General features: G+C 40.2%; 1 protein-coding gene across 2 annotated transcripts in view; it reads right to left on the reverse strand.

Moving 5' to 3' along the window:
- Nucleotides 1-27,998, reverse strand: part of LOC149169181 (callose synthase 3-like) — a 266,097-nt gene that overhangs the window by 194,120 nt on the left and 43,979 nt on the right. For both annotated transcript variants that reach the window (XM_089428596.1, XM_089428595.1), the window contains exons 13-14: nt 11,675-11,803; nt 11,444-11,561 (exon numbers count right to left, since the gene is read on the reverse strand). In XM_089428596.1, the coding sequence (XP_089284722.1) occupies nt 11,444-11,561; nt 11,675-11,803 (247 nt within the window). The remainder of the gene's footprint in view (nt 1-11,443; nt 11,562-11,674; nt 11,804-27,998) is intronic.

Genomic DNA, 27,998 nt, shown 5'->3' on the forward strand with positions numbered 1-27,998 from the left:
CTCGGAGACTGCGTTAAGTGCAGTCCTCACCAACATCTCCTCATCAGGTGTGGCTCCTATGGAAGTTAGCTGGTCCCGGATCTCCTTCAGCCGACCGAGGAAGTGATCTATCTGCTCCCCCTTCTGCATCTGGTATGACCTCAGCTAATTCTAAAGTAACATCTTCCTCTGCACGGAAGTATGTTGGTACAATTTCTTCAGGGTGTCCCACATCTCATTTGCGGTTTCTTTCTTAGCAATATGTTGGACCACATGATCCTTGACCCCAGCAAGGATGACGAACTTCACCCTGGCCATTGCCTCCTCGTACTTCTCATTTTCAGCCGAGTCAACTGGGATCTCCACTACTTTCAAGGCGAAGGCCTTGATGCGATATATGTCTAGAATGGACAGGATCCTGGCCTTCCAGACCACAAAGTTGGACGCTTCGTCCAGCCTATCCTGATCCCTCAGCCCATTCACGGCCATCTCCGCTCCTCTGTCGACTCCTCCGAGTCTCTCTACTTCCCTCCTGGAAGTCTTTTATTCGACTCCTGCTGAGTCTCTCTACTTCCCTCCTGGAAGTCCTCTGTTCGACTCCTGCTGAGTCTCTCTACTTCCCGTCTAGAAGTTCTCGGTTCAACTCCTGCTGAGTCTCTCTACTTCTCGTCTAGAAGTTCTCTTCTGGACTCCCTCTAAGTCCCAATTTCTCTCCTAAAAATCCTTCTGCCAAAGTCAAGTTGCCCCACTCTGATCGTCTGTGCAACTGTAACAATGATCTGGATTCCCTGGCTAGAAATCCACCTCGGCAACAAATCCCTCCACCTTGGTCTTGCCCTGTTAAGTATTGTTCTGACCACAGCACCCCACCAGCTTCGCTCCGCAAGCTACCCACAGCCTCCTATGCCCCAACAACTGAAGGACTGAGCCTCTAGGCTCTGCGCAATCCCGGCACTGGCAAACCAGCTCCCTATGCCAACTGCGTCAGCCCTCCTGGCCTCTGTGTGGCTCTGCGTGAGCCTGATTCTTCCTTCCTCAGCCTCTGCGCTGGCCTCTCTCTGGCCCAGACTAATGACGCAGTCCCTCTGCGTCACCCCTTCCTCTGTCGCTTTCTGCAAGGATCAGCTCTATCACTCGGGACAGCTGAATTTGCTGCAATTGCTCTACTTAGTTGATGCCTTCAATTTTCTTGTGATCTGCAACCACGCTCTGATACCATGTTGAATTTTCTAAGTCTATCCGTTAGAAAATTAATATGTATTTTGCTGGTTTATTTCTTCTACTCTAAATTCGAACAAGTTATTTAATACATTTAAATACCGAAATAAACACAATACAGTCACAACATCTACAGATCAACAACTGAAAGAAAACAAGCACACAAGTGACACCGTTATTTTTGGACAAATGTCCCCGGAAAAATCCAATGCGGGAAAACTAGTGCAGCTATTCTGAGGGTTATATTATTATGCAATCTTTCTGAGTACAACTGGGTGCCTAATTGGCTCACCCGACAGAGAAAAATATACGGCACCAATACATGTATATCTGGAACCAGGTATTCAGGAAATCTATCCCACGAAACACTCTCCAGCACAACTGAAGCTCCGCGTTGGCCCTTCTGGCCTTTGCGTCAGCCTCCTGCTGACCTGCGTCAGCTCCAGGACCCTCTACATCAACCCTCTAAGGCACTGTACAGCCTCTGGGACCCTTTGCGTCATTCCCTCTGCCGACTACGTGCATGACGCAGTCTCTCTGGGCTTCGCGCTGCCTCTGCTGGGCTCTGCGTAGCCTAGACTCGTTGATGCTCTCGTTGTCTCAGCTTCTGTGCTGGTCTCCCAGTATTGTCCCTGCCTCTCTGCCTCGTACTCACTACCCCTCACTGTTGATCACTGATTCAACTTTGCTTAGCAACCCCGCTCTAGCAAAATGAATGACTGATCACTCTAGTGTGTTTTCCAACTGACCCTCAAACCTCCACTTATACTTTTCTCGTTGGTCCTTCAACGGCCGAGATTAAATCTCTAATCAATGGCTAATAATAGATTTGGCGTGATCCATGACTTTTGGAACCTTCTAACCCAGTTTTATATTAATACCCATTAATATTTTTATTTTCCTAAGTTTAGACTTAGGAACCCATTAAAAATATTAATTATTTTAATATCTCCCAAACCGGGTATAATCTGTCCAAACCATTTCTTGGTCTTGGAGATCTCATGTGCTTTAGCCTCTCCACCAATTTTCATGTCTAGAGCACCTCTAATGTTACCCCAAATCAACACTATAACTGTATCAAAAAGATTTGAAGTAAGCGTGTGGTTTAATTGTGATATTTTAAGGGGTTTATCTTTCAATCTTTGCCTAGTAAAGTGAACATTTCATTTTTGGGATTAAGGGCTTTGATAAATTGCGACATAAGCGTCTCTAATCCTCGAGTCTAGCTTCATCTCATCATTTTGTGCATTTGTATATTAAGTTAGTTCTGCATAACTAAAATTTACTTCCAAGCATAAGCTTGGTCGATAGAAAGATAGGTACCCATCCATCTTTGCTTGAGAAGCCTGCTTTTAATAGTACTTAAAACGGTGACCTTGAAGTCGCGAGAGCCATAGCTCTCTGCAACGTCGGAGGCACCAAGTATGTTAGATTTTTGGGAGAGGTATCGTTAATCACACCTTAGTGTGCTTCACCTTATCTTCTCTCTGCCAATTACTACGAAATCAAGCTCAACACAAAAATGATCGAAGGGTTAAAACTTAGATAGTCATTTAACTAAAATTAACCAAGATTCCTGCATCTCCCATTAGTTTTAGGATCTGCATTTCATATAAGATAGTTATTCATCCATGCAACGGGTGCTAATCAATTAGTTGGTCTTAATTTCCCTAGCAAGATTGTTGACTCCATAAGGCACTAGTATCAATCGTTTAGATTTAATCAAATCCTATAAGTCTTTCTAAATCTTAATCAAGTACTTGGTCGCTTCATAATGTCCCCATCATTTTGAGCATCAAGTGTATTTTTGCAAATTTTGGTAGTTTTGTAATTCTGGTAAAAGGGTAGCAAAAAGGTAATTTTGGTATTTTGTATACTGGTAAAAGGGTGGCAAACATGTCAACTCAATAACAAAATAAAAAAGAAATTTCTAGAAGTTGCTCAATGAAGAATTATAAAACGAGAGAGGAGCTCATTTGTGCATCATCCTAACTCATCATTTCTTATTGTTGCTGAAGTGGTGCTCAAGTGAGTTTAGACCGAGGGTTTCAAGGGAAATCGTCACCCTAGTTTAGGTGGATTTCATTGCCACCCTAGCTAATCTCCCAATTTCAGTGGAATTCCTTGCCACCCTAGTTGGACATCTATTTGCTAGATTAATTGTTAATTTCCCTTCAGGGGTTCTAGAGCTAAGTCTTTGATTGTAGGACGGTATCACTGGCAAGGGCGTCGAGTTACTTTTCTAAAGAGGGCCAAATTGACAGTGAGGTCGAGTTTAGCCACAAAGGCCGAAATTATCCTTGTGAAAAGGCCAAATTGCTAATTATCTAGGAGGGGCCGATTTCTTTGATTTAAAGAGGTCGAGTTTAGTATTTCTAGTGGGCCAAATTCTTCCTTTTTCCCAAGGCCGAGTTTTGTTGCAGAAGGCAAATAATTGGGCCGAGTTGCTTGTGTGGGGAGGTCGATTTTCCTTTTCTCAGTGGGCCAAGTTAGTAAAATGTGAAGGAGGACAAGTTCTTGTGTTAGGTGGGCCGAATTTTCTCATTACTTGGAGGCTAAGTTCTAAAGTGGGTTCTCATTACATGGGTCGATTCGTTGAGGGTCAAATTTCTACAGAGGGGCCTGTTAGTTTTTGGTAGCATCGGAAGTGATCTAGCTTTGAAAATTGGTGGAGAGGCTAAGGCACATGAGTTCTAACGAACCCAGAATCTGTTTGGTGAAATTCCACTTGGATTGTATTTTATTAAAATAATTAATATTTTTAATGGGGTTCCTAAATCTAAACTTAAAGAAATTAAAATATTAATGGATATTAATCAAAATATCGGTGAAAATGATCTAGAAGGCAGATCAAGTCATGTTTTAATCTTAGCCATTGATTAGAGACTTAATCTCGGCTGTTGAAGACTCAACAGGAAAAGTATAAAATGGAGGCTTAAGGTTCATTTGGAAACACACACGGAGAGAACGAATTGATCAAGAATTCGATTCCTAGGGCAGGGTTTGCTAAGGATTTCAAATTAAGTGATCATTCTGCAGCAGAGGGGCAGTGAGAATCCGGGAGAAGGACTTTCGAGAGAATACAGACAGAGAGGCGGAGAGAGCCAGCAGAGTAGAAAAGTTGCCTGTCACGCAAAAGTGGAACTGCCAAGAACAGCTGAAACTGTCCAGAACTATCAGAACAGCCGAGAAAGCTGACGCAAAGGGAAGAAGCCCAAACTGTCAGGAACAGTCGGAACTCTCGAGAACTACTAGAACAGTCAGGAAAGCTGACGCAGAGGGCAGAAGTCGAAACTGTCGGAAATAGCAGGAACTGTCGGAACAGCCGGGAAAGATGACACAGAGGGCAAAAGAGGTGACGCATAAATAGTCGGGGTTAGCCAGTCTTGTGCCGGATCAGCCAAAATTCTGCCGAGTGAAGTGAGTTAAAACTCACTCAGATTTTCCGCTAGTATTTTCTCTGTAAAGGATTGCTAGCTGAGCATCCTAGATTTGTATTCAGATACTTCTCCTAATAATAATAAACCTTCAAAATTGTTGCACCAGTTTTCTCGCATTGGGTTTTTCCGGGGACTATTGTGTCCAAAAATAAGTGTGTCCTATGTATCTTGTTCTTTTCTCTGTTTTCTGTTTCATGAGATCAAATATTTAATTAGTGTAGGTTGCAGAAGTAATTTGCTTCAGTATTCAGAAGAATAACTCGGTTAATGTATGTTAAAAAATCAAGTAGGTGAAGTAGATTCAGATTTGCTACAGCAAGGGTTCCTCGAGTGTAGGAATTTTCACGTGGTATCAGAGCATTGATTTTGAAATAGAAAGAGCAGATCTAGTGCTGAGCAGTGAGGCCGAAAGCTGCACTTGTCAGCGATTCAAATCCCCTTGAAGGAATTGCACAGTCCTTGCCGGGAAGCAGATCCGAGGAAATCCCTCTCTGAGTGAGACGACAGAGAGGTATGATTTCTATTTCATGAGTTTGCAGAGGCAGAGGGAGTGACACAGAGCCTCAGCGTAGTGTTTGAAGGGTGCAGTTTCTGCCAGGGCAGAAATCCGCTGGAAAAGAATGAAGACACGTAGAAGCATAGTTTTTAAAACCGGAACCGGTGACCGGACCGGTCCACCTAATGAACCGGTTTACCGACCGGAACCGGTCTAACCGGGACTGGTTTGGTCTAAACGAACCGGTTTTAGAAAAATACATTAAATAATTATTTTTTAATGAAAAAAACTATTTTTAAGATTTAAAAACCATGATTCCAAGCCAATAGAGACAAAATATGCAAAGATTGCTCATTGATATACCATGTAAAGCCTTAAAGGTGAATATATCAAAATGGCACCGAGTGCAATACATATCATCGACAAAATACATAAGCAATGAAGCTCTAAATGGCCACTAGAGTGCAAAAATAAAGCCTACAAACTATGGGGCCAGTGGCCTACTACAAGACTTCAGTCTAGACTCTACATATATGATAATAGTAATACTATAATAGTGATCAACATTATCACTTGAAGTTGAAACTTCTCATGAGTCTCAGTCATCATGATCAAACTCAGTTGGTTGAGTCTCAACTCCCAAACTGTGTAGCCACAAACTTCTCTATTGGTTCAGTGACTTGAGTCTCAAACTTCTGAAGGTATTCTGCCCTAATATGCCCTATTATTTCATTTGGTGCTCCACATGGCTTTACATGGCCTCCTATCCCAGCCAAGTGTTGCTTGAACCTGTTAATACCCCCTCCTTGAATGGATTTTTGGCAATATTTGCAGATCATTTTGCCATCAATCATATCACAATGAGCCCATGCAGTATCTTCGGCTTTTGGAGGCATGATGACTCCCTGGATGGTAGATCATAGAAGTGAGAAGTTTATAACACAAAAAAAAAAATTCATGGACAGCAGACTCAAATGAGGAATTATCAAGTGCAAATCCTTACCTGGAAATGCAAACTAGCTCCCTTAGCCTCCTCTTGAAGATGGCAACTCCACTGACAGCTACACACTATCTCCAAAATAGCTCCAACTCCAACTCCAAGATGACTACTTCAGCAAAAACTCCACACTCTCCAAGCTCACAAACAAACTCACAAACACTCCAAATCAGTTGTGTGAGACAAATGAGAGTGAGAGGGGTCTCTTATAGCAAGTGTGAGGGTGCTTTTGGAGGGAAAATACCTTTCCCTCACCCCCAAAACCCCTAAACCACAAAACCATAGTGCTTTTTGTCATAATTCGGTGGGCTGTCCATAAACCGGCCGGTTTGCTACAAACCGGCCGGTTCCGCCCTAAACCGGCCGGTTTTGACCGGTTAGGGCCAGATTTCGGTCACATGAGGCATCTAACCCGGTTTTTAGGCCGGTTCGGACCGGCCAGGCCTCTAACCGGCCGGTTAGACCGGTTACCGGTTTTTGTGGCCGGTTTTTAAAACTATGCGTAGAAGGGGAATTTTCTCCTCAGAGAACTTTCTGCCAGAAAGTTCGAATTTCTCACTTCCTAAGCAGTTGAGTAGAGCTAAGTAGTGACTAGAGGAGTCAGTTCGACAGTTGGGTGAGATGGAATCGCATGGGCTCAAAGATCAGGACAAGTTGGAAGGTGCTTCCAACTATGTCATATGAAAGACTAGAATCTTAGTTGTTCTGGAGGAATATGATCTCGAGGCCTATGACCATAGTGTTCTAGCTATTCCTGCTAACAACGGTCAAAAGAAGAAGTATAAGTCCAAGCAGGGAAAGGCAAAGAGGCTCATTCTCGATGGAGTTCGAGATCATGTGGTCTCACACTTACAAGGCAAGGATACAACCCAAGCGATGTGGGAAGCCTTGTCTTCTCTATATGAAGGATCTTTTGAACAGCGGAAGATGTATCTGGAGCAGAAGTTGCAGCCAACTTTGATGCAAAAAGGAGAAGGGGTGAACCTCTATCTTCAGCGTCTTCAGGACACTAGAGACCAACTTACTGCAGTGGGGTCCACTCCCTAACCAAACGCGATGGTGAGGATAGCCCTGAATAGAGTCTCAGATGAAAGGGCAATTTTTTGTCCAAAGCATATTGGGCAGAGAAAAACTACCTTCATGGGAGGAGATGTGGGTGGCTTTCAACAGGAGGACTTAAGGAGGGACCTAGTGAAGGTCAACCTCAATGGCAGCAGTGGGAGTGGCACAAAGACGAAGGAGGAGGGGGGGAATGCAACTCTAGCATTGAAGGGGCAACAAAAGCCGAAGCGAAAGAAGGACATTTCGAAGGTGAAATGTTTCAATTGTGGCGAGTTGGGCCACTATGCATCCCAGTGTCCTTTGAAGAAAAAGGACAAGGATGAGAAACATGATCCTAAGGCTTCTTCAGCAAAGATAAACTAGGATGAGTTTGCCATAAGTGCCCACACATCTCCAGGCGGGAGATGGGGCGATATTGAGTTGTTGTCAGGAGGACTACATGTGGGTAGGATCCTTGAGGAGTCCACCTCTTGGATCAATTCCTTGCTACAGGAGCCCAAGATTCAGCAGTAGCGAGATGGAATTAGTGTCATATGATGCAATGGAGTGTTTGAAGGACAGATGCAGTAGCTGGGGACTAGAGACTGATCAACGTCGAGCAAGATTGGCAGCAGTGCAATTAGCACAGTGCAGGAGTCAGCAGCAGCGCAGAAGATTCAGAGGGTCAGAATCAACAGCAGTCAGATTCCAACATTCATTGTATTATGTTGGACACAGTTAAGTTCAACTAATTTTGGATGTTTTTTAGTTGCTTCTCTTAGCAGTTGAGTTGCAGTACGAATGCAGTGTTAGCAGTGACAGTGCTAGCAATATAACAAATGCAGCATCTGAGAGGGAGTTGTAGTACAGATGCAGTAGTGGCAGTGGCAGTGTCATGGGTAGCAATACAGGCAGTATCAAAACAGTGTTGGTGGCAGCAACAGTGCGGAAAGGGAGATGCTTCAGAAGCAAAGCAACATGCAGTTGGGCATTGTTGCTAGAGCACTTTCCTCGCTAAGAGGGAGTGTTAGTTTTTGGTAGCATCGGAAGTGATCTAGCCTTGAAAATTAGTGGAGAGGCTAAGGCACATGAGTTCTAAAGAACCCAAAAACCGTTTGGTAAAATTCCACCTGGATTGTATTTTATTAAAATAATTAATATTTTAAATGGGCTTCCTAAGTCTAAACTTAGGGAAATTAAAATATTAATGGGTATTAATCAATATATGGGTGAGAATGATCTAGAAGGCGGATCAAGTCATGTTTTAATCTTAGCCATTGATTAGAGACTTAAACTCGGTCGTTGAAGACTCAACAAGAAAAGTATAAAATGGAGGCTTGGGGTTCATTTCGAAACACACACGGAGAGAAGGAATTGATTAAGAATTCGATTCCTAGGGCAAGGTTTGCTAAAGATTTCGAATTAAGTGATCATTTTGTAGCAAAAGGGCAGTGAGAATCAGGGAGAAAGACTTTCCGGAGAACACAGACAGAGAAGCGGAGAGAACCAGCAACGCAGAAAAGTTGCCTATCACGTAGAAGCCGAAACTGCCAGGACAGTCGGAAAAGTTGATGCAAAGGGCAGACGTCGAAACTGTCGGGAACAACGGAAATTGTCGGGAACTGCAGGAACAGCCGGCAAAGCTAATGCAGAGGGCAGAAGCTGGAACTGTCGGGAACAGCCAAAACTGTCGGGAACAGCCAGAACAGTCGGGAAAGCTGACATAGAGGGCAAAAGAGGTGAGAAGAAATAACCAAGGTTAGCCAGTCTTGTGCCGGATCAGCTAGAATTTTGCCGAGTGAAGTGAGGTAAAACTCACTCAGATTTTCTGCCAGTGTTTTCTCTGTAAAGGATTGTTAGCTGAGCATCCTAGATTGGTATTCAGATCTTTCTCCTGCATAGTAATAAACCCTCAAAACTGTTGCATTGATTTTCCTGCATTGGGTTTTTCCGGGGACTATTGTAGTCAAAAATAAGTGTGTCCTATGTATCTTGTTCTTTGCTCTGTTTTCTGTTTCAAGAGATCAAACGTTTAATTAGTGTGGTTGCAGAAGTAATTTGCTTCGGTATTTAGAAGAATAACTTGGTTAATGTATGTTAAAAAATCAAGTAGGTGAAGTAGATTCAGATTTGTTGCAACAGGTGTTCCTCAAGTGTAAGAATTTTCACAGGGCCGAGTACATTTCCAGAATTTTGAGAATGGGGCTAAGCATAATTTGAGGAGGGTCGAGTTGTTATTTTTGTGAAGGTTGTGCTCTTTTAGGAGGGCTGAGTTGGTATTGCCATATGCAGAAAATATCTTTCCAAGTTCCACACTCCAGCATTTGTGTAAAAGAATTATTCCAGCTAATGAAATGATGGAGACATTTTTGGGAAAATTTAACTAAGTTTATTTACTTCTTATAACAAATATCCCAATTTGTTCTCAATATGTTTGACGAAATTACTGAAGTATTTGTTGATAGTGTTCTTCCAAGTGTGTCACAGATATTGCATGCCATCTTTTTGTTAAAAGTCTTCTATGGAGAAAGTTTAAATTTTTGAAGAAAAATTGTGCATTTTATTTCTGGTACATTACATGTGATGTGATGATTCAAAATGAAAGTAACTCCCTCTATTTATAGTAGGGTAACCAAGTCACTTTTCTTTAATTTACAAGTAAAAGCCCTAAAAAATTTGCTTGAGCATTCAACTAGCATAAAGGTCACAAGTCAACCTTAAGATAGCTTTAAAACATAATAAATACATCAAATTTTCCCACATGTGGGAATAAAAGCTCTCCATGGTGACATCATCCTCTCAAAATGGACAACCTCCATCAAGCAAGTGATAAAGAGGCTCATGAGTGTCCTCACCCCAAGAATTCATCAAAGTGCATGGGTATATCCCCAAATAACTCATATTCCACCATGATGTGATCTCTAAGAAGGCTTATGTCTCCCTTCTAGGGCAGATGGGGTGGCATGACATGCTCTAAGGAAAGCGTTGGCACTGGACATGTTGTACTAGCTATCCCAAGTCATCTTAGTGATAACCATCCTTATCTAGGCTCTAGAACAAGGCAACATGTCAAGACCAAGCTGGGGGCATCTTGGGTACATCATCAAACAAGAAAATTCCTTGGCTTCCTAGTATAGTATTTCGACATCTAGAGGTGTAGCAAGGGGCATACAATCATGTGGAGTTTGATCAAAACCCAAAGTCCATCTCATGAGGGCAATGTTGGGGCTACAAAGTCATAGCTGGTCTCCACAATGGGCAAAATGTCCTCAAAAACCTGTTGGATAAGTGTCAAGTCCTTCTTCAAAAGATCTTTGTTGCATGAGTAATGAACAACCTAAAACATACCCTCAAGATCAAGTGAGATCAACATCATTAAGGACCAAAACCATTAAAGTATTTTTGTGAGCCATATTCAATGTAAGGGGCACAAGAATAGTTCACACAAACCTGACTTTTTAGTATGGACCATATATGGCCTCGACATATAGTTGAATGAGCCTCATTTTAAAAGTAGAAGTTGCACTTAATATGTCCAATAAATACATTTTCAGAGTTATTCTAAATGTGAAGAGCTTAATATCAATTCTTGAACACAAATAATTAAGCCTGTAAATTCTAATAGCCGACAATATTCTACTAGCCACTGCTTTGTTCTTTGCCTGGAAATTAATATGTATCATTGACGATGAGGTTAATTTTGTTCGTTCATTCTCTTAGGATCTGGTACAAAGAGCTATGTACACAGCATCAGGGTAACGGTTCTCGGCTTATTAGAGATATGCTTTCACTTATTCTGATTTTATTTCGATTGAATTTTGTTGTATTGTTCCTTGTATATATCTCTGCTCTATGTAATATCTCTGTTTAATATATGAAATATTCTTTAGAAGGAAAACAAAAGATTGTAAGTTCTTAGAGTAAATGATATCCCGTTACTTTAGATCAGAAAAGGTAGGTCAAATAAACATTGTAATTATTTTACCTAGGGAGAACATTTGAATATTTAAACTGTTATCTATAAGCCTCAGAATGCTGAAGGACATTCCTAGAAAATATTATATAAAATTGTGACCTATGTATCAAGAAACATTCGAAAATGTGTTTTTTTTTCTCAAGAATGGATTGAGCGCATCACAATGTCTGGTAAGATAGGAATAGGAATCTCTTATAGACAAAATTAAATCATAAAAAGAGAACCAAAGACTATCGTAAGCACTTGTTATGTGACATCCACTGTCTGCTAACTACATAAACATGAAGAATATGTACCTTGTAGAAACTTCAGTATTGAAGCTGTTATAAAGATACTTAGGACCTCTTTAAAGACAGATCCTGAGAATAGTTCGGTTGGTGAGCCTGTACCATGCCATGCTATGATTATCATTGCCTGAAAATCCGAGAAAAGATAACAATTTCAGTTTTAGCTAAATTGATGTGAAAATTGTGTAATATACCATCCTGTACTGTCGTCACATAGAAATTTAAGAACCCCATTTTTACCTGTAGAGCCAATATAAAAAAGGTCCACATTCTATCAAAACTTCTAAAAAGATGCCAGTATGATCGAATTTCAACAAAATTTGTCTTCGCCATCCATTTGTTTCGGTGTCCCCCCCTCTGTCCAGTTTTCTGCAAAAATTAAAATAAAATAATCATAGACCACTCACAAAAAATGTAAAGGTATGTGGCAGAATACATCTAAGATAAAGTCATATCAAATTCATGTTTCCAGCATGCATACATATACATGCAGGCTAGTTTTTGTAGAATAATCACAGCAGCATGATTCACATATGTAAACCAGCCCCAACATAGGGGCAGCAAGCATGTGATAAACTAAAAAATGTGACAAAAATATACAGCACTTGAAAAACTGGCAAGGTTTATATAAAGTAATTATGCGTCCCGCCTCTTTAAATTATGCAAAATATAGAAAAGATCATAACTATTAATAATGATAACAAATAATAGTAAGCTTTGAAATTTGAATATTGAATCGAGCAGTCAACAGTGAGCTACAACATTGGAACGCTGAGATTGATTATCTATATTAAGTTTGTATGACAAATGTTGAACATTGAACTATAGTCGGTGAAACAGAATCGACCTCGCTTTAAGAATTCATCTCTAACAGTTATACACTTGTCACTGAGAATAAAATATCATCAATATCTTAACTAAAACTGTTTTAACGTTGAAATGTGAGCTGTGAATAGGCTTTGTTGAGCATTTAATCCTCTCCTCACTAAAGCCTTGGACCATATAAAAGTTCAGATCAACAGCACTCTTGCAGATAAAGTGCCCACCACCTCACACTCCAAGCATTTAATAGGTCTAGGGCAAGCCTGTGAATTTATTATTCGTAACAGATTTTATCTGTCCCCAACTCAGGCTACTATACTTGTCATTCACATGTAGGTTATACTGACATGATTGATTATTTCTGATATCATATCAAGGGGGGCATATATGGTTTAAAGGTATATGATATCATCTAAAGGAAGATGTTAAGGGGCATTTCAATGTGAGGTTCTTCATCTTTCTTTATTTTTCTCAAATTAATCTGATGACTGACAATTACTAGTACAAATCTGCTAGTATAATATTTGAAGAATGGAAACTTTGTTCCAATAAGAAGGTAAAATGGTCGAGGCAAAATCCTCCCTTTGTCTCGCTGTAATCCTTGTGTTTATTGAAGGATACTTGCTGCTGTAGTTTCCTGTATATGGCTGTTGGAGACAAGAGTCAGAAAGCTATCAGAAGGTCAAGTGTTGTGCCATTCAGGATGGAGTCAGGTGGGTTGTTACGAGTTCAAGATGTACTGTGGTTACCAGAGCTCAGGTTGTAATATCCCTTTCGGGAATTTTGTGGTATTTTTCTGATAAAATTTTTTATAAAATTTTATGCTGACATTTTTGCCAAAAACCCACGAAATTACTCTAAAATGCACCAGTAAATAGGAACCCAGAAATTATATAAGCACGGCAAATACATTGACAATTTGCAGAAGTAAACCCAGAAACTCAAATAACATCAGAAAATGCAGCACAAGGAATGACTCAACTTCATTTATTATAATATAGCATGCAGAGTACAACTGGAAATATCTGAGACAAAATAGGAAAGATGATAGTTGAGTGGACCTCCAAATATTTTTCTGCTACGCTGATCCTGACCTCTCAAAACTCCACAACGACTACACTCTCCCTCCAACAACAACTGCCATTGAATCAACTGAAGACGATGAAGCACCAATTGAGGACCTGAATGATCCTCACTCCAATATCCCTGAATGTCTATGAAACTCTTGGATGAAGTCTCCTCAATGAGAGTTGGGTTTTCATCCAACACTCAACAACATACCCAAGGGTTTCCATCTTGTTGCTAGAGAAGTTGGGAACTAGGTTCTCCAAACCTCATCAATAGAAAATACCAACAATCCAAGATGTTCCCCAATGGCCTCCTCCTCCTCTTTTATAAATATGATGAACCCCTCTAGAACCTCCTATTTTATTATTATTTTAATTATTGAGCACATTTCTCTCTTTTTATTTCAATTAAAATATATTTTTTAATGTGAGAAAATGGTAAATTGGCCACTCCACCTCCTCGGGTCAATACAAGTCACTTCTAATCATCCCATCTTGTAGATCTTCTCGTTTTGGTTCCAACGAGCTATTACACTAAGGGGTTCCGCCAAGTATTCCTCTTGGAATGCTACCTTAAGCGTAATCAATTGAGTTAGGCCCAATAATAACCATGTTTCTCAAAAGTTGTCGAAATGCAATGGAACGAAAGGCAAGTAGTGCAATTGATGGAATATGCCAAACGAATGCCATCGGATCCCGTAGAAACTCCTCAAAACCCCATGAAACATCTCCAAAATCCCCTGGGTTCGCTAATGAAGCAAACCTACACCTGTGACCGGTCTGCCTCCAACCTTGAAAGTCCATCCATAAGGAACACCATAAAAAGGAACATCACACAGGAAGTGTGTTTTGTCTGTCTCAGTGATCGAGGCGAAGGGGTTTGAGGTGATATCCCAGGATGGGAAAGTGATGCTCAGGCCCATAGGCTCTAAGCTGGAGCTATCATTGGAGGTATGGAGCATGGTCTATATTGGTTGACAGGCAAACCTATAGATCAAGGGAAGAAGCAGGTTCCTAAGACTCTTAGGGAGTCAAGTTTAAGCAAGAGTTTGCAGGTTCAGAGGGAGAATCCACAACCCAAGAAGAGTGCATGGTCAGTGGGGAGTAAGGAGAATTTTGTTGGCAAGAAAGAACCGTTGAATGCCTGAATAGGGAAGAAGAAGTGTGAGGCTTGTGGTGGCAGGGACACTACTGAGGATAGTGTTGTTCATTCTACAAGGTATGATGCAGTGGTGGACACCAGAGATTGGGCTAGTGTTGTTGACGAGTTACTTTCGAGTAGTGGAAGTACCTCCCTCACTAAGAGGGAGTGTTGAAATGCGTATCTTTTGAGGTACTCCCACAACCCCTAGGGTGCTGGGTTTGTGAGGAGTTGACCCACAAAAAAGTGGATTTGTGTGCAATGTACCCAAGTGGTGGCCTTTGTATCCAAAGTTGTGGGCTAAAGATCCAAAAGAAATAATTGTTTAATCTAATTATTGATGAGGAGGTGTATAAATGATGTTGGAGCCCCTAAGACAATGATTAGAGAAGATATAAATAGGAGAGGCCTAAGTGGAGGTCCAATCATCAAGCATAGCATCAAATATCAAGTGATATCTACCCAAGAAGAGTGTGAGTTACCTCAGTGAGCCGCGGGCTTTAAGGAAGGACGAAGTTGGAGCATGTATGGTCAAGGTCGAATTTTCCCAGGCATAGGACATCTATCTCTGTGATTTGTGTGCCCTTAAGAAGGTCTGTTGTGCAAGGTTTTGAGGTCGTTGCTTTGTGTTTTGTGCCCTAGTTAGGGTTCCTTCTATGGATGTACATCCATCCAAAGATTTGTCTTATGTGGTCTAGTATTTTTTGCATGAAGGAGAGGGTCAAGACCGTACGAAGATGATGTTTTGCTATGATTTGTCTCTGTGATAGGGATGCAAACCTTAGGAGTATTGCGCAGGAGTTTTAATGGGTAAAAGAGGTCAAAACCTGCCTCAGATTGCAGTAGGAAGAGTGGAAAATTGGGACACAGAGTAGGGTTTTCATAAGATGAAGGAAGACGAGTTGATATGTTGGAGTTTGGGTGTTGAAGTGATGTGTTAAGGTTTGTCCTACTATGGTGTGTTAGGATAGTGTTTTGGTAGCCTATAAACAACCACTTTGATGGAACAAAGGGACTGTGTGAAGGCTGACTTTCGTGTCCTAAGTACGATAACCCTTGGAGAAGCTAGGGGACTGTTAGAAGGCAAAGTGTTGAAGACCCTAAGTGCGGTGATTTTGGAGCAATTGAGTTGTTGTTAGAGGGCAGACTTATTGGGCCTATGATCAGAGTCTTTGGAGCAGCTTAGATCACTAAAAGAAGGCAGAGTGTTGGAACTGATCATGCAAGAGAATCTGAAGATGCAAACTTCCTTGTAAGCAGCTAGGGCAGAGGTATTAGAGTAGTATATTCTTTAGAAGTATAGGTGGCAAAGGACCTATCAAGTGTTCAAAACAAGTGGACTGAAAGGGCTGGCGTAAGAATTTCTTCAGCAAGTCAGGCTATTCTTGTCCTTGGGCAAGATTGATTATTATGTGTTGTTGACATCAAGCCCTAGTTTTCCTGTATTAGGGCTAATTATAAGGGCCATGATCCCTAGTACGGGAGCCCTATGTTTGTTGTATTAAAGTTGTAATACAAACAAGTTTTGGGTTTGTAATCTATTGTGTACTTCATTGATTCACTGTTGTACATTTTCTGCTATGCAAAGTGCTTGGTGTTGTGGCATTTTAGTGTGTTTGTGATCTTGTTTTAAACATAGACATGATTCTGAATTGCCAAGGAAAAATCAACAACTTGGGCCCAGGTCGTTGAACTTGCAACTATGGAGCGCTACAAGGATATCATCCCTACAACAGTCGAAAGGGCCATTTCTGATGTAGAGGAATAAGTCAGACAGTCCAAGCACTTCATTCCCAATAGACATGTTGAACAAGACACTAGGGCTTAGATTCTTGAGGTGGGGAACTCCACCAGGGCAAGGACAACATTCTATATGAAATCCATAAACCTCTAATGGCACATCAAGGAACTCATGGGAAGAGTCTTAACTAACATAGCTGATACTCAACAAGAATTGGTCATATGCATGGCAGAATTGATGGATAAAGCTGAAAAGCTCAATAAAAAGGTCTCAGTCCTTGTCAAGAACCTGACAAATCTTGATTTCTTATCATCTGAATGACAGTGAACCTCAGCCACAGGGATAGGTGGACTCTCCAGCAGCAGGAAGACCAGGCAAGCCAGTCTCTTGAAAATGCATCTCTTTGATGTTAATGTTATAAGCATGTTTATTAGTCTAGAGGGTAATTTCTTCGCTAGTAGCAGTTTCATTTTGATTGTTTATCAAATAACACACAAAATCAACAATTTTAAAACTTTGAACCTATGCTACTAGTTTGGTTTCTCAAGCGGCAAACCAATAACAGAGAATTACTATGTATCAATCTTTTTAAAGGTAATATAAGTGGTCTACCTTCGCAAAAAAATAGCCTTCTTATTAAAGGCAACCATGGTATATATCACTTCTAAGTTATTATATATTAGTTGAACTGCATATAAAAAGACAATCTACATGTTCATATATGGCAAAGACCATGCACACTTATGGCAGCCGCTCCACTCTTAAAAATGGTCAACCTAAGGAAATGTGCAGGAGGACTGAAATACATAGATCATGTGGCAGCCATTTCCACGTCATCATAACACTTCACTCTCCTTATTTAACATGCTTTTCTCCGTAATAACAACAATTTTAATCACAACTATAATAAATCCCGTGGATTTTTGAAAAATATTACATATTAACAATTTTCTTGTGTGTTCACCATGTTACACATATACTATGTTGTTTATTAATTTTATAATAAACGTCTTTTGGTTGTTAAAATTTGGTGACACAGTAAGTCAGAATTCCAATTAATTCAAAACCTTGATGAATTTCTTGGAGATGTAAATCAATATAAAATTTGACAAAATTTTTGAGATATTGTTTTCCTATACATGAAATTTATATTACAGTGGGTATTTGATAATACGTAAATTTTTATTAAATTCTAATCAAATATGTGATAAAAATAGTTATCTTACTATAAAATTAACTTAACCCACGTGTACTGCATTAACTTGATTTTCAAACTCAAATATTACATGATACTTTACAAAAAAATACAAAAAAGTGAAAAATGCAATGAAAAAATTGACAAGCATTTGTATTATAAATCTCATCTAATTCACGCGTGCACACATAAACAATCTCCAATTACATCATCGTGAGCTTTAATTATATCCTTAGAGATGTTGATTGTAAACTTGCATTGGGACTGCTCTGTATGGATCTGGAGTTATAAAAATTATGAAGAGAGTTATAAGAGTTGACAATATGAAGATCGTTGTACAAAGTTGCCAATTATAAAAATTATGAAGAGAGCTATAAGAGTTGACAATATGATATGAAGATCGTTGTACAAAGTTGACAAAATATGACGGCACTGCATGGATTGCGAAGATGTAAAGCACCAAGCAAGTTGCTAATATGAAAGGCGATACATGGTAGTATGAAAGGTGTCATACAAGTTGCTGATTATTTTCACTTTATTCACTATGAGTACGAAAGAGGATAGAAATGTTGCATTGGTGGATCCAAGATCATCTAGCTGGACCATGTGAGTTTTCTTTGCATTAGAAAATGACAGGAAACGAGAATGAACATCAAATGGCAATGAATTGGGGTCTTTCTGTCACATGGTATAGACTTGTTGTTGGGCATGCTTTATACCTGTGATGTCCCGAAAATTAATTTTGGACAAATTTTCTGGAATTGTGCTTAAAAAATTACGCCATAAATTGTCTTCTTTAAAACCAATCAAATTGCACACTTGCACCATGAAATTAGCAGCACAATAAATAAATTTTGCATTATAAAACCCAGAAATGCTGCAATTACAAATAACACGAGAAATGATAACGGACAGCTTTATTTTATTTATTGAGGCAAATCACGTACAAAACTCTCAATAGAAAATAGAAAATAACTGCGGTGACGGCCTTCAGAATATCCGCTACAATGTTGAATCTGGCTTCCAAAACTAAAACTGGAAATGATAAGGGATTGATAGAGATGGTTTTCCGTCCAATCTCTCCAAGGTACATAAGGGCTTTCATCCCCGACACAATGAATGAATTTCTGAAGACAACTTCCTCAATCTTCATAAAAACAAAGGATTAAATCTGCATGATCCAAAAGGCTAGTTTCCCCTCTTTTTATAGATGCGATGGATCTCTCTTCAACTTTCTAGAAGCACTTTAATTTTATTATTTTATTTCCATTTTAGAAGCTTCTCTTTTATTTTATTTAAGTGATCTTTTATTTTATTTGGCATAGTCTAACTTATAGATGAAATGGGTTTTTTAATAACATTTTTCTGGTTAATTTTAATTGAAATCCCGCAAAATTTTAAAAAAATGAGTTTAAATGGTTTAATTTGTAGAATTCTAGTACTCCATGGGGTTTTCTAAGGCTCTAAATCCATTCACGCATTCAAAAATGCATCTTCAACAACAAAAAATTAGATTCTTTCTTGAAATTGTTTTTTCGGATTCCAATGAAAGTCTATTTCGTCTATAAGTTAGACTACGTCATTTTATTTGAAGTCACTTTTCTCCTCTTTTATTTAATAAAGTGACTAATTAAAGTCATTTTTAATCCCGGAAAATGATTAATCTGCCTCCGTGCTTTCCCCTGCCACTAAAAGTCACTTTTCACCATTCCATCCTGTAGATCTCTTCATCCCAGTTCTAATGAACTATTACACTAAGCTGTCTCACCAAATAATCTGCTCCAAATAATACTTTGAGTGTATATAATTAAAATATGCTCGATAATAACCTTGTTTTACAAGAATCGTCAGAATACAATAGAACCAAGAACAAATTGTGTGGAACTGACCCCAATGATGAAATACAACAAGTGAACCTTCTCAGACCCCATAAAACTCCTCTAAGACCCTCCAGACCCACCAATGACGTAATCTCGCTCCTATGACCTAGCCAACACAAACCCTGGAAATCCATCCTAATTGCATCGTAAGGTGTTAGATTATGGCATGTTCTATGCTTATAACAGTTTACTTCTTTTTCTTATGATATTCCACAGATTAGCAATCACATGTACATAAATTAAAGTGCAGATAGAACATTAAACGATCGACAGAAAACAAGCCAAGACAAGAGACACAAGATGTGGCGGCTAGCCAGGGACAAACCATATAATGTGTGGGGAAACCCTTTGATCAAATCTTCTTTTATTTTCAATAATGCAGCAGAGAGAAATAGTTCAATAAATCTGATTTATATCAGTAGTAGCAAACCCTAGATCAGAAGCATCAGCATTAGCAGCTTCATCATCAAACTAGGGCAGACGATATCTCACAAACCGACCGTCGGATCAGCGTGATTCCACCACCAAAAGTTGCGGCTTACAGAATAGGTTCAGATGAACCTATAGCGCAGTTCAGATGAGGAGATCTTCTAGTCCACACAGGTCAAATTTACTTCTGCAGTTGCAGCGTCAGTTTCGGCAGCTTCCAGCTTCAAACTAGGGCAGTCGATATCTTGCAAACCGTCCGTCGAATTGACTTGATTCCACCACCAAAAGTTGTTGTTTTCAGAGGAGGTTCAGATGAACCTACAGCGCAGTTCAAATGAGATCTTCTAGTCCACGCAGGTCAAATTTTACTTCTACAGTTGCAGCTTCAGTTTCGGCAGCTTCCGGCTTCACATGTGTGAGGGAGAGACCCTTTTCTACGCAATAGAGAAGAGACTATTTTCTGCGCAATAGAGAGAGAGAGATGTGATGAGATGAGTGAGTCCAAATGAGGAAAAGTCCTCTTGTATTTATACACAACGTTGGTGTTTAAATAGATGCGACTGTTGGGCTTCTAAGCCTACATGAGTTGTAGGTCGACTTGATAATAATTCCATAATCAAAATAAATTCATATCTCCATGAATACTTATCAGAATCGGATGATCTTTATATCAATCCTACACCTCTCGACGAGGGGAATCTAATAAAAATATTATCAGCCATGAATAAGATGACCCACATGAAGTTTTTCCCTAGTTTCCAATTTTAACACTCCCTCTCAACTAGGGAGAACTTCATCTGCAACCTGTCTATCGGTCGTTACTATTCATCCATCAAATGCACTGCCCTGTACAGCCTAACCCTTGCCCTGCTCTGCTCTATTCTGTTATGCTCAGCTTTTCTCTGAATTATGAAGAAGAAGAAATGATCGAGGATGTATCATACTGACTCAAAGTCATTCTCAGAGTATGTACCACTGGTCCCAGACCAGTCTCAACCAACCCGAAGTCAACGTCATAGTGAGTACAACTCCACTAGTCCCAGACCAGTATCATCCTCCACTGACTCAAAGTCAGTCTCAGAGTGCGTACCACTGGTCCCAGACCAGTATCATCCTCCACTGACTCAAAGTCAATCTCAGAGTACGTACCACTGGTCCCAGAACAGTCTCAACCAACCCGAAGTCAGCTTCATAGTAAGTACCACTCCTACCACTGGTCCCAGACTAGTATCGCAGTCTCAGAGAGTGTACCACTGGTCCTAGACCAGTATCGCAGTCTCAAAGAGTGTACCACTAGTCTCAAACCAGTCTCAACCGACCCGAAGTCAGCGTCATAGTATGTACCATTCTCATCGGTCCCAGACCAGTACTGCACTGACACGAAGTCAGTCTCAGAGTATCTACCACCGGTCCCAGACCAGTCTCAACCGACCCGAAGTCAGTGTCATAGTATGGTACAACTCCTACCACTGGTCCCAGACCAGTATCATTGATCCCAGATCAATGGAGGTCATCCTAGCGTAGGGGGTACGGTAGATACAACGATGCATCCATCGGTACTACTATGGTCCCTAACTTCATTTCCCTGCTCATTGATCAGATGAGAAGTACTTCCCATGAGTCCCAGACTACATGGGTAGGATGCCTCGACAGGAGAACTAATCAATCTTGTCCTCACAGGAGAACACATCAATCCTGCTACAATCGCCATGGAGAACACATCAATCCAGGCCACCATGGAGAACACATCAATCCAAGCCTCACAGGAGAACACATCAATCCTGCTACAATCGCCATGGAGAACACATCAATCCAGGCCTCACAGGAGAACACATCAATCCTACTACAATCGCCATGGAGAACACATCAATCCAGGCCTCACAGGAGAACACATCCATCCTGCTACAATCGCCATGGAGAACACATCAATCCAGGGCTCACAGGAGAACACATCAATCTTGCTACAATTTCCATGTAGAACACATCAATGCAAGCCTCGCCATGGAGAACACATCAATCCAAGTCTCACAGGAGAACACATCAGTCCTGTTACAATTTCCATGTAAAGCACATCAATCCAAGCTTCACAGGAGAACACATCAATCCTGCTACAATTGCCATGGAGAACACATCAATCCAGGCCTCACAGGAGAACACATCAATCCTGCTACAATTGCCATGGAGAAGTTGAGAACACATCAATCCAGGCCTCACAGGAGAACACATCAATCCTGCTATAATCGCCATGGAGAACACATCAATCCAGGCCTCACAGGAGAACACATCAATCCTGCTACAATCGCCATGGAGAACACATCAATCCAGGCCTCACAGGAAAACACATCAACCTTGCTAGAATGTCGCCACGGGGTGCACATGTATACCACCAGGGGATAGTGAATCATCCTGTGGTCATATGCTGCTCCAAGAAGCACCCCGCACCCCCCTGAAGCTCCCAGAGCTCAATGCATCATACATGACCCTCATCGGAGGGTCTTTGAACAACTCCAAGTTGTTCTCGGAAAGTCAAAAATTTTACTTTCCCAAGGGGTTTTGTCGAAATGTCGGCCACCTGTTCATCTGTACCGATATGTTGGAGCCTTATAGCTCCCCGCTGCACCATATCTCAAATATAGTGGTATCTGATATCAATATGTTTGGAGCGATCATGAAATACGGGATATTCTGACAAACGAATCCCACTCTGGTTGTCACAAAGGATCACGGTGGTATCCAATGTAAATCCAAACAGCTCACTGAAGAGTTTTCGCAACCAAACTGCCTCACAGGAGGCCATGCTACCAGCAAGATACTCTGCTTCGGCGGTGCTCAAGCCCACCAACTTCTGCTTCCTGCTCATCCAGGATATCGAAGCAGATCCCAAGGAGAAACAACACCCGGAAGTGCTCTTATGGTCCTCCACATTGGCTGCCCAATCAGCATTTGTGTATCCAATTAGTCTCACATCTTCGGCAGTGTATCTTAACCCATAAGTGATAGTGCCACGAAGATATCTCAACCAGTGTTGCACACATCGCGATAAAATCGTAAAATCGCGATTTTTTAATTTTGCCGATTCAAAGCGCGATTTTTATCGAAAAAATCGCCCCTTTTTTTTATAGCGATTTTTATCGAAAAAATCGCGATTTTTTGAAAAAATCGGGAAAAAATCGGAAAAATCGGGAAAAAATCGGAAAAATCGGGAAAAAATCGGAAAAAAGCGGGAAAAAATCGTTTGGCACAAAAATATTCATTTTTTTTCAATTTTTTTTCAATTTGTGCCAAACGATTTTTTCCCGCTTTTTTCCGATTTTTTCCCGATTTTAACGATTTTTTCCGCTTTTTTCCCGGCGCCGATTAAATCCCGATCGCGATGTGTGCAACACTGATCTCAACAGATTCTTGACACCAATCCAATGTATGTGGTGGCGTTCAACCATATGTTGACTCAACATGTTGACTGCGAAGCATATATCTGGACGGGAGTTCACTAAGAACATTAATGCTCCGATGAGTTGCCGATACTCGGTAGCATTTCGTAAAACAGGTCCAGCAGCACTATCGCTTAACTTCTTGAAGTCAAGCTCCATCAGGGTAGTTACAGGCTTGCATTCCACCATATCGAATCTTTCCAATATCTTCACCACATATTTTCCTTGAGATAGGAATGTTTCCCCTGGCTTCTGCCACACTTAAGTCCTTGGTCCTTCATTTCAAATTCAAAAGCCATCTCCCTCTTACATTTGTGAATGAGAGGGTCTACACTTGTTAGAAAGAGGTCATCCACACACAGCACCAGTGTGAGAGGCTTGTCATCTTCAACCTTAAAATAAAGGTTAGGATTGGCTTCACTCCTAGAGAATCCCAGCTTCATCAAGTAGCTGTCGATCCTCTCATACCATGCTCGAGGTGCTTGCTTCAGCCCATAGAGAGACTTCTTCAACCTGCATACATGAGATTTTCGATCATAAATCTCAAATCCTTCGGGTTGTTCCACGTAGACATCTTCTTTGATCGAACCGTGCAAGAATGCGGTCTTGACATCCATCTGATATAGGTTCCATCCTTGTGAAGCCGCAAGGGCTATGATCGAGCAGATGGTCGTATATCTAGCAACAGGTGCAAATATCACATCATAGTCTTATACTTTTCCGTACTTCCAAAACAAGCCTTATACTTTTCCGTACTTCCATCTGCTACATGCTTTATCTTGTAAAGCCATTTGGAAGTAACAATTGTCTTGTCCTGGGGTCTGGGAACTACTTCCCAGACATCATTCTTCGTAATAGACTCATATTCTTCGGTCATAGCATCCTTCCATACTTGATGCTTTGACGGCACCTGAGATTGATGAAGGCTCGTTTTGTATGATCGTGCTCATGATGGTTAGGTATCCCTGATACCTGTTAGGTTTCTTATTTTCACGAAAAGTTTCTCGGGGTGCAGCATGTCCTTCAGCATCATCAAGTATCCCCCTAAGCCATGAAGGCCTCTTCCTAGAAGAGGGAGGCTCAGGTGGATAAATAAGATCCATGGGTTCCTCCACATCAGGCATTGTTACATCATCTACCCATAGAGACAGCTTCCACAATCGTACAGTTCTTCCTTTCCGCCACACCATTTTGCTCAGGAGTATGTGGTGTAGTAGTCTCCCTCTTAATGCCAGCCTCAGATATGCCTGAGTGAACCAACTGTAATATATCGGAGGTCTTGCTTTGGCTTGAGGGGAATGGTCCCCTTTTGAGCTTTCCTTTGGCACATCCTGGACATACACCTTCTTTCTCTACTCGGAATTCGGGCATCCCTGTCACCATTTGTCTTACACCGGGTAGAGCTTTATAATGAAGGTGGGCAAACCTCCAATGCCAAAGTTCGGAATAAAGAGATGTGTCATAATATATGACTCCTAGCGGACTTCCATCGACCTGATATAATGAATCAACACGAAGCCCAAGAGTAAAGGCATCTTTAACATTATTTTTCCATATATGTACCTTGCCATCGCTGAAGGTTACCTTGTAGCCTTTGTCTTCCATTGCCTAGATGGACACCAGGTTCTTTTTGAGGTCAGGTGCATTTAATACATCCTGGAATTTCTAGCCTTCTTGAATGGTTGTCCTTTTCCTTGATTTCCAGCATTCCTTTTACCTTTACTATTGAATTTTCCATCCCTTTGATTACCATGAGAGGGATTTTGATCATCGTCACGGTGAGAGTCCTTTCTATCAGGTAATCCCTTGCATAGTGACCTGCTTTATCGCAAATGTAACATCGTCCTTTTCTTCCACCCTTAGTTCGAGCGTTTCCTTTTGATTTAGTCCCGAAATTATTTATTTTCTTAGCATGAGAAGAAAAGGCAGCAGGAGGACCTTTAGGCATAGGCATTTCTTGCTCTTCCACCCTTGTTTCTTCTTAAATGCATCTAGCCATTAATTCCTCGAAACTAGGAATTACATTATTGTTCAGAAGAGTAATCCTGAACACGTACCATTCAGATGGTAATCCTCCAAGAGTTGTGAGTGCCATTTCCCTGTCAGTAATAGCCTCCCAATAGATAGGAGATCGTTCTTAATTTCGGTGATCCTTAAGAAGTATGCTTTCATACTCTCATCTTTACCCTTCTAGATTTCCCTCAGCTTATTCCTAAGAAACAAAACTTGATTTGCATCATTAACTTTAATAAACTCACCAGTCTAACGTAGATTTCCTTGGAGGTGTTCAGGTCAGAGATGTAGGCCACCAAGTGCTTGTCGATAGAGTCTCGGATGATCTTCTTTGTTTTGACTTCTCCGATTTTCCATTTGTACCTAGCAGCAGCGGATGCATTTGATGGAAGCTCAATAATATTGCCTCTCACATGATCCAACACTCCTTGATCCTCAAGGGTTAGATCGATAGACATCTTCCATCCGTGATAGTCAGCTTTCTCACAGAGCTTGTCTTCAGCAGTAAAGAGTGTTGAGGACCCCATCGTTCTTTTAGGATAGCCTTGCCAATCTTTTCTTCGATAATTTCTCTTGCTCTTGCTTGGGTTTTGTCTTCACCTCAGCTCTGATCCCATGTTAGGTTATGATATGTTCTATGCTTATAACAGTTTACTTCTTTTTCTTATGATATTCCACAGATTAGCAATCACATGTAGATAAAGTAAAGTGTAGATAGAACATTAAACGATCGACAGAAAACAAGCGAAGACAAGAGACACAAGATGTGGCGGCTAGCCAGGGACAAACCCCACAATGTGTGGGGAAACCCTTTGATCAAATCTTCTTTTATCTTCAATAATTTAGCAGAGAGAAATAGTACAATAAATCTGATTTATATCAACAGTGGCAAACCCTAGATCAGCAGCATCAGCATCAGCGGCTTCATCGTCAAACTAGGGCAGACGATATCTCACAAACCGACCGTCGGATCGGCTTGATTCCACCACCAAAAGTTGTGGCTTCCAGAGGAGGTTCAGATGAACCTATAGTGCAGTTCAGGTGAGGAGATCTTCTAGTCCACGCAGGTCAAACTTTACTTCTGCAATTGCAGCTTCAGTTTCGGCAACTTCCAGCTTCAAACTAGGGCAGTGGATATCTTGCAAACCGTCTATCGGATTGACTTGATTCCACCACCAAAAGTTGCGGCTTTCAGAGGAGGTTCAGATGAACCTACAGTGCAGTTCAGATGAGGAGATCTTCTAATCCATGCAGGTCAAACTTTACTTCTACAGTTGCAGCTTCAGTTTCGGCAGCTTCCGGCTTCACATGTGTGAGGGAGAGACCCTTTTCTGCGCAGTATAGAGAGAGAGATGTGATGAGATGAGTGAGTCTAAATGAGGAAAAGTCCTCCTGTATTTATACACAACGTTGGGGTTTGAATAGATGTGACTGTTGGGCTTCTGAACCTACATGAGTTGTAGGTCGGCTTGATAATAATTCCATAATCAAAATAAATTCATATCTCCATGAATACTTATCGGAATCGAATGATCTTTATATCAATCCTACACCTCTCGACGAGGGGAATCTAATAAAAATATTATCAGCCATGAATAAGATGACCCACATGAAGTTTTGCCCTAGTTGCCAATTTTAACATAAGGGAAACAAAAAATGAGGATATTACAATACACTCACTCAAGCTATCCAAATGTGCCAAGAAGCATCATAATGTATCAAAGTGGGCAGTGACAAATTAAACACATACCTATATGCAAACTACTTTAAGTAAAGCAAGGGATCTCAAATTGGATGCTTTTGTGATTCATGATTTAAGCCAAGATCTTTTGGAGAAATCACATATAAACATTAGGGTCGACATGTTTCGAACCCCTATCGAGGTTCATCATCATGACATGGTTGGAGAGCAAGATCAACAGATCACTGATATATATCTCAAAGATGCAACAGTAAATATTTAATGGTCAAAAAAGAAATTAATATAAAAACTAAAAAAAAACGTTAAGACGTCAAAATAAATAATTAAATAAGAAATTCATTTAAAAATTTATTTGTAAATTTATTCTTTATTTATTTAACTTGTATATTTTTTTGCAAAATTATTATAAATTTATTCTTTATTTATTTAACTTGTATTTTTTTTCCAAAATTATTATAAGACTTTGACAATATATAATATAGTTGAATCGTACTCTATTATATATTGTCAAAGTCTTATAATAATTTTGGAAGAAAAAATAAATAAAGATTAAATTTATAAATAACTTTTTAAATGAATTGCTTAATTAATTATTTATTTTGACACCTTAAAATTTCTTTTTAGTTTTTATATTAATTTCTTTTTTACCGTTAAATATTCATTGTTGCATCTCTAAGATATATATGAGTGATCGGTTGATCTTGCTCTCCAACCATGTCCTGATGATGAATCTCGATAGGGGTTCGAAACGCAATCTCAATAGGGGTTCAAAACGCGTCGACCCTAATGTTTATATGTGATTTCTCTGAAAGATCTTGGCTTAAAGCAAGGGATATCAAGAAATGTATGTTCCAAAATCTTTAAAAAGGGAAATTATATGAATAAAACATTCACGTGTATTACTTTTTTAGTGTACAAATGGTCCCTTTATATAATAATAGGTGACCATGACGAATACATTATAATTGGAAATTTCATTCGAGTCATCTCTACAACTATCTCCACAATATCTCCATAAATCTCTCCATCAATTTCTCAATAAATCTTCATCCCTAATATCTCTCATTCTCTTTAACTCTAATTCATACTCAGACTTCTAGAATTAGTCTACATTATTACAAATGGCATCATATCATTTAGACA

The sequence above is a fragment of the Pinus tabuliformis genome, chromosome 4_2 (genome assembly GCF_031772625.1).
Source record: "Pinus tabuliformis cultivar Carrire ecotype Pingquan chromosome 4_2, CPIR1, whole genome shotgun sequence".
Lineage (NCBI taxonomy): Eukaryota > Viridiplantae > Streptophyta > Pinopsida > Pinales > Pinaceae > Pinus > Pinus tabuliformis.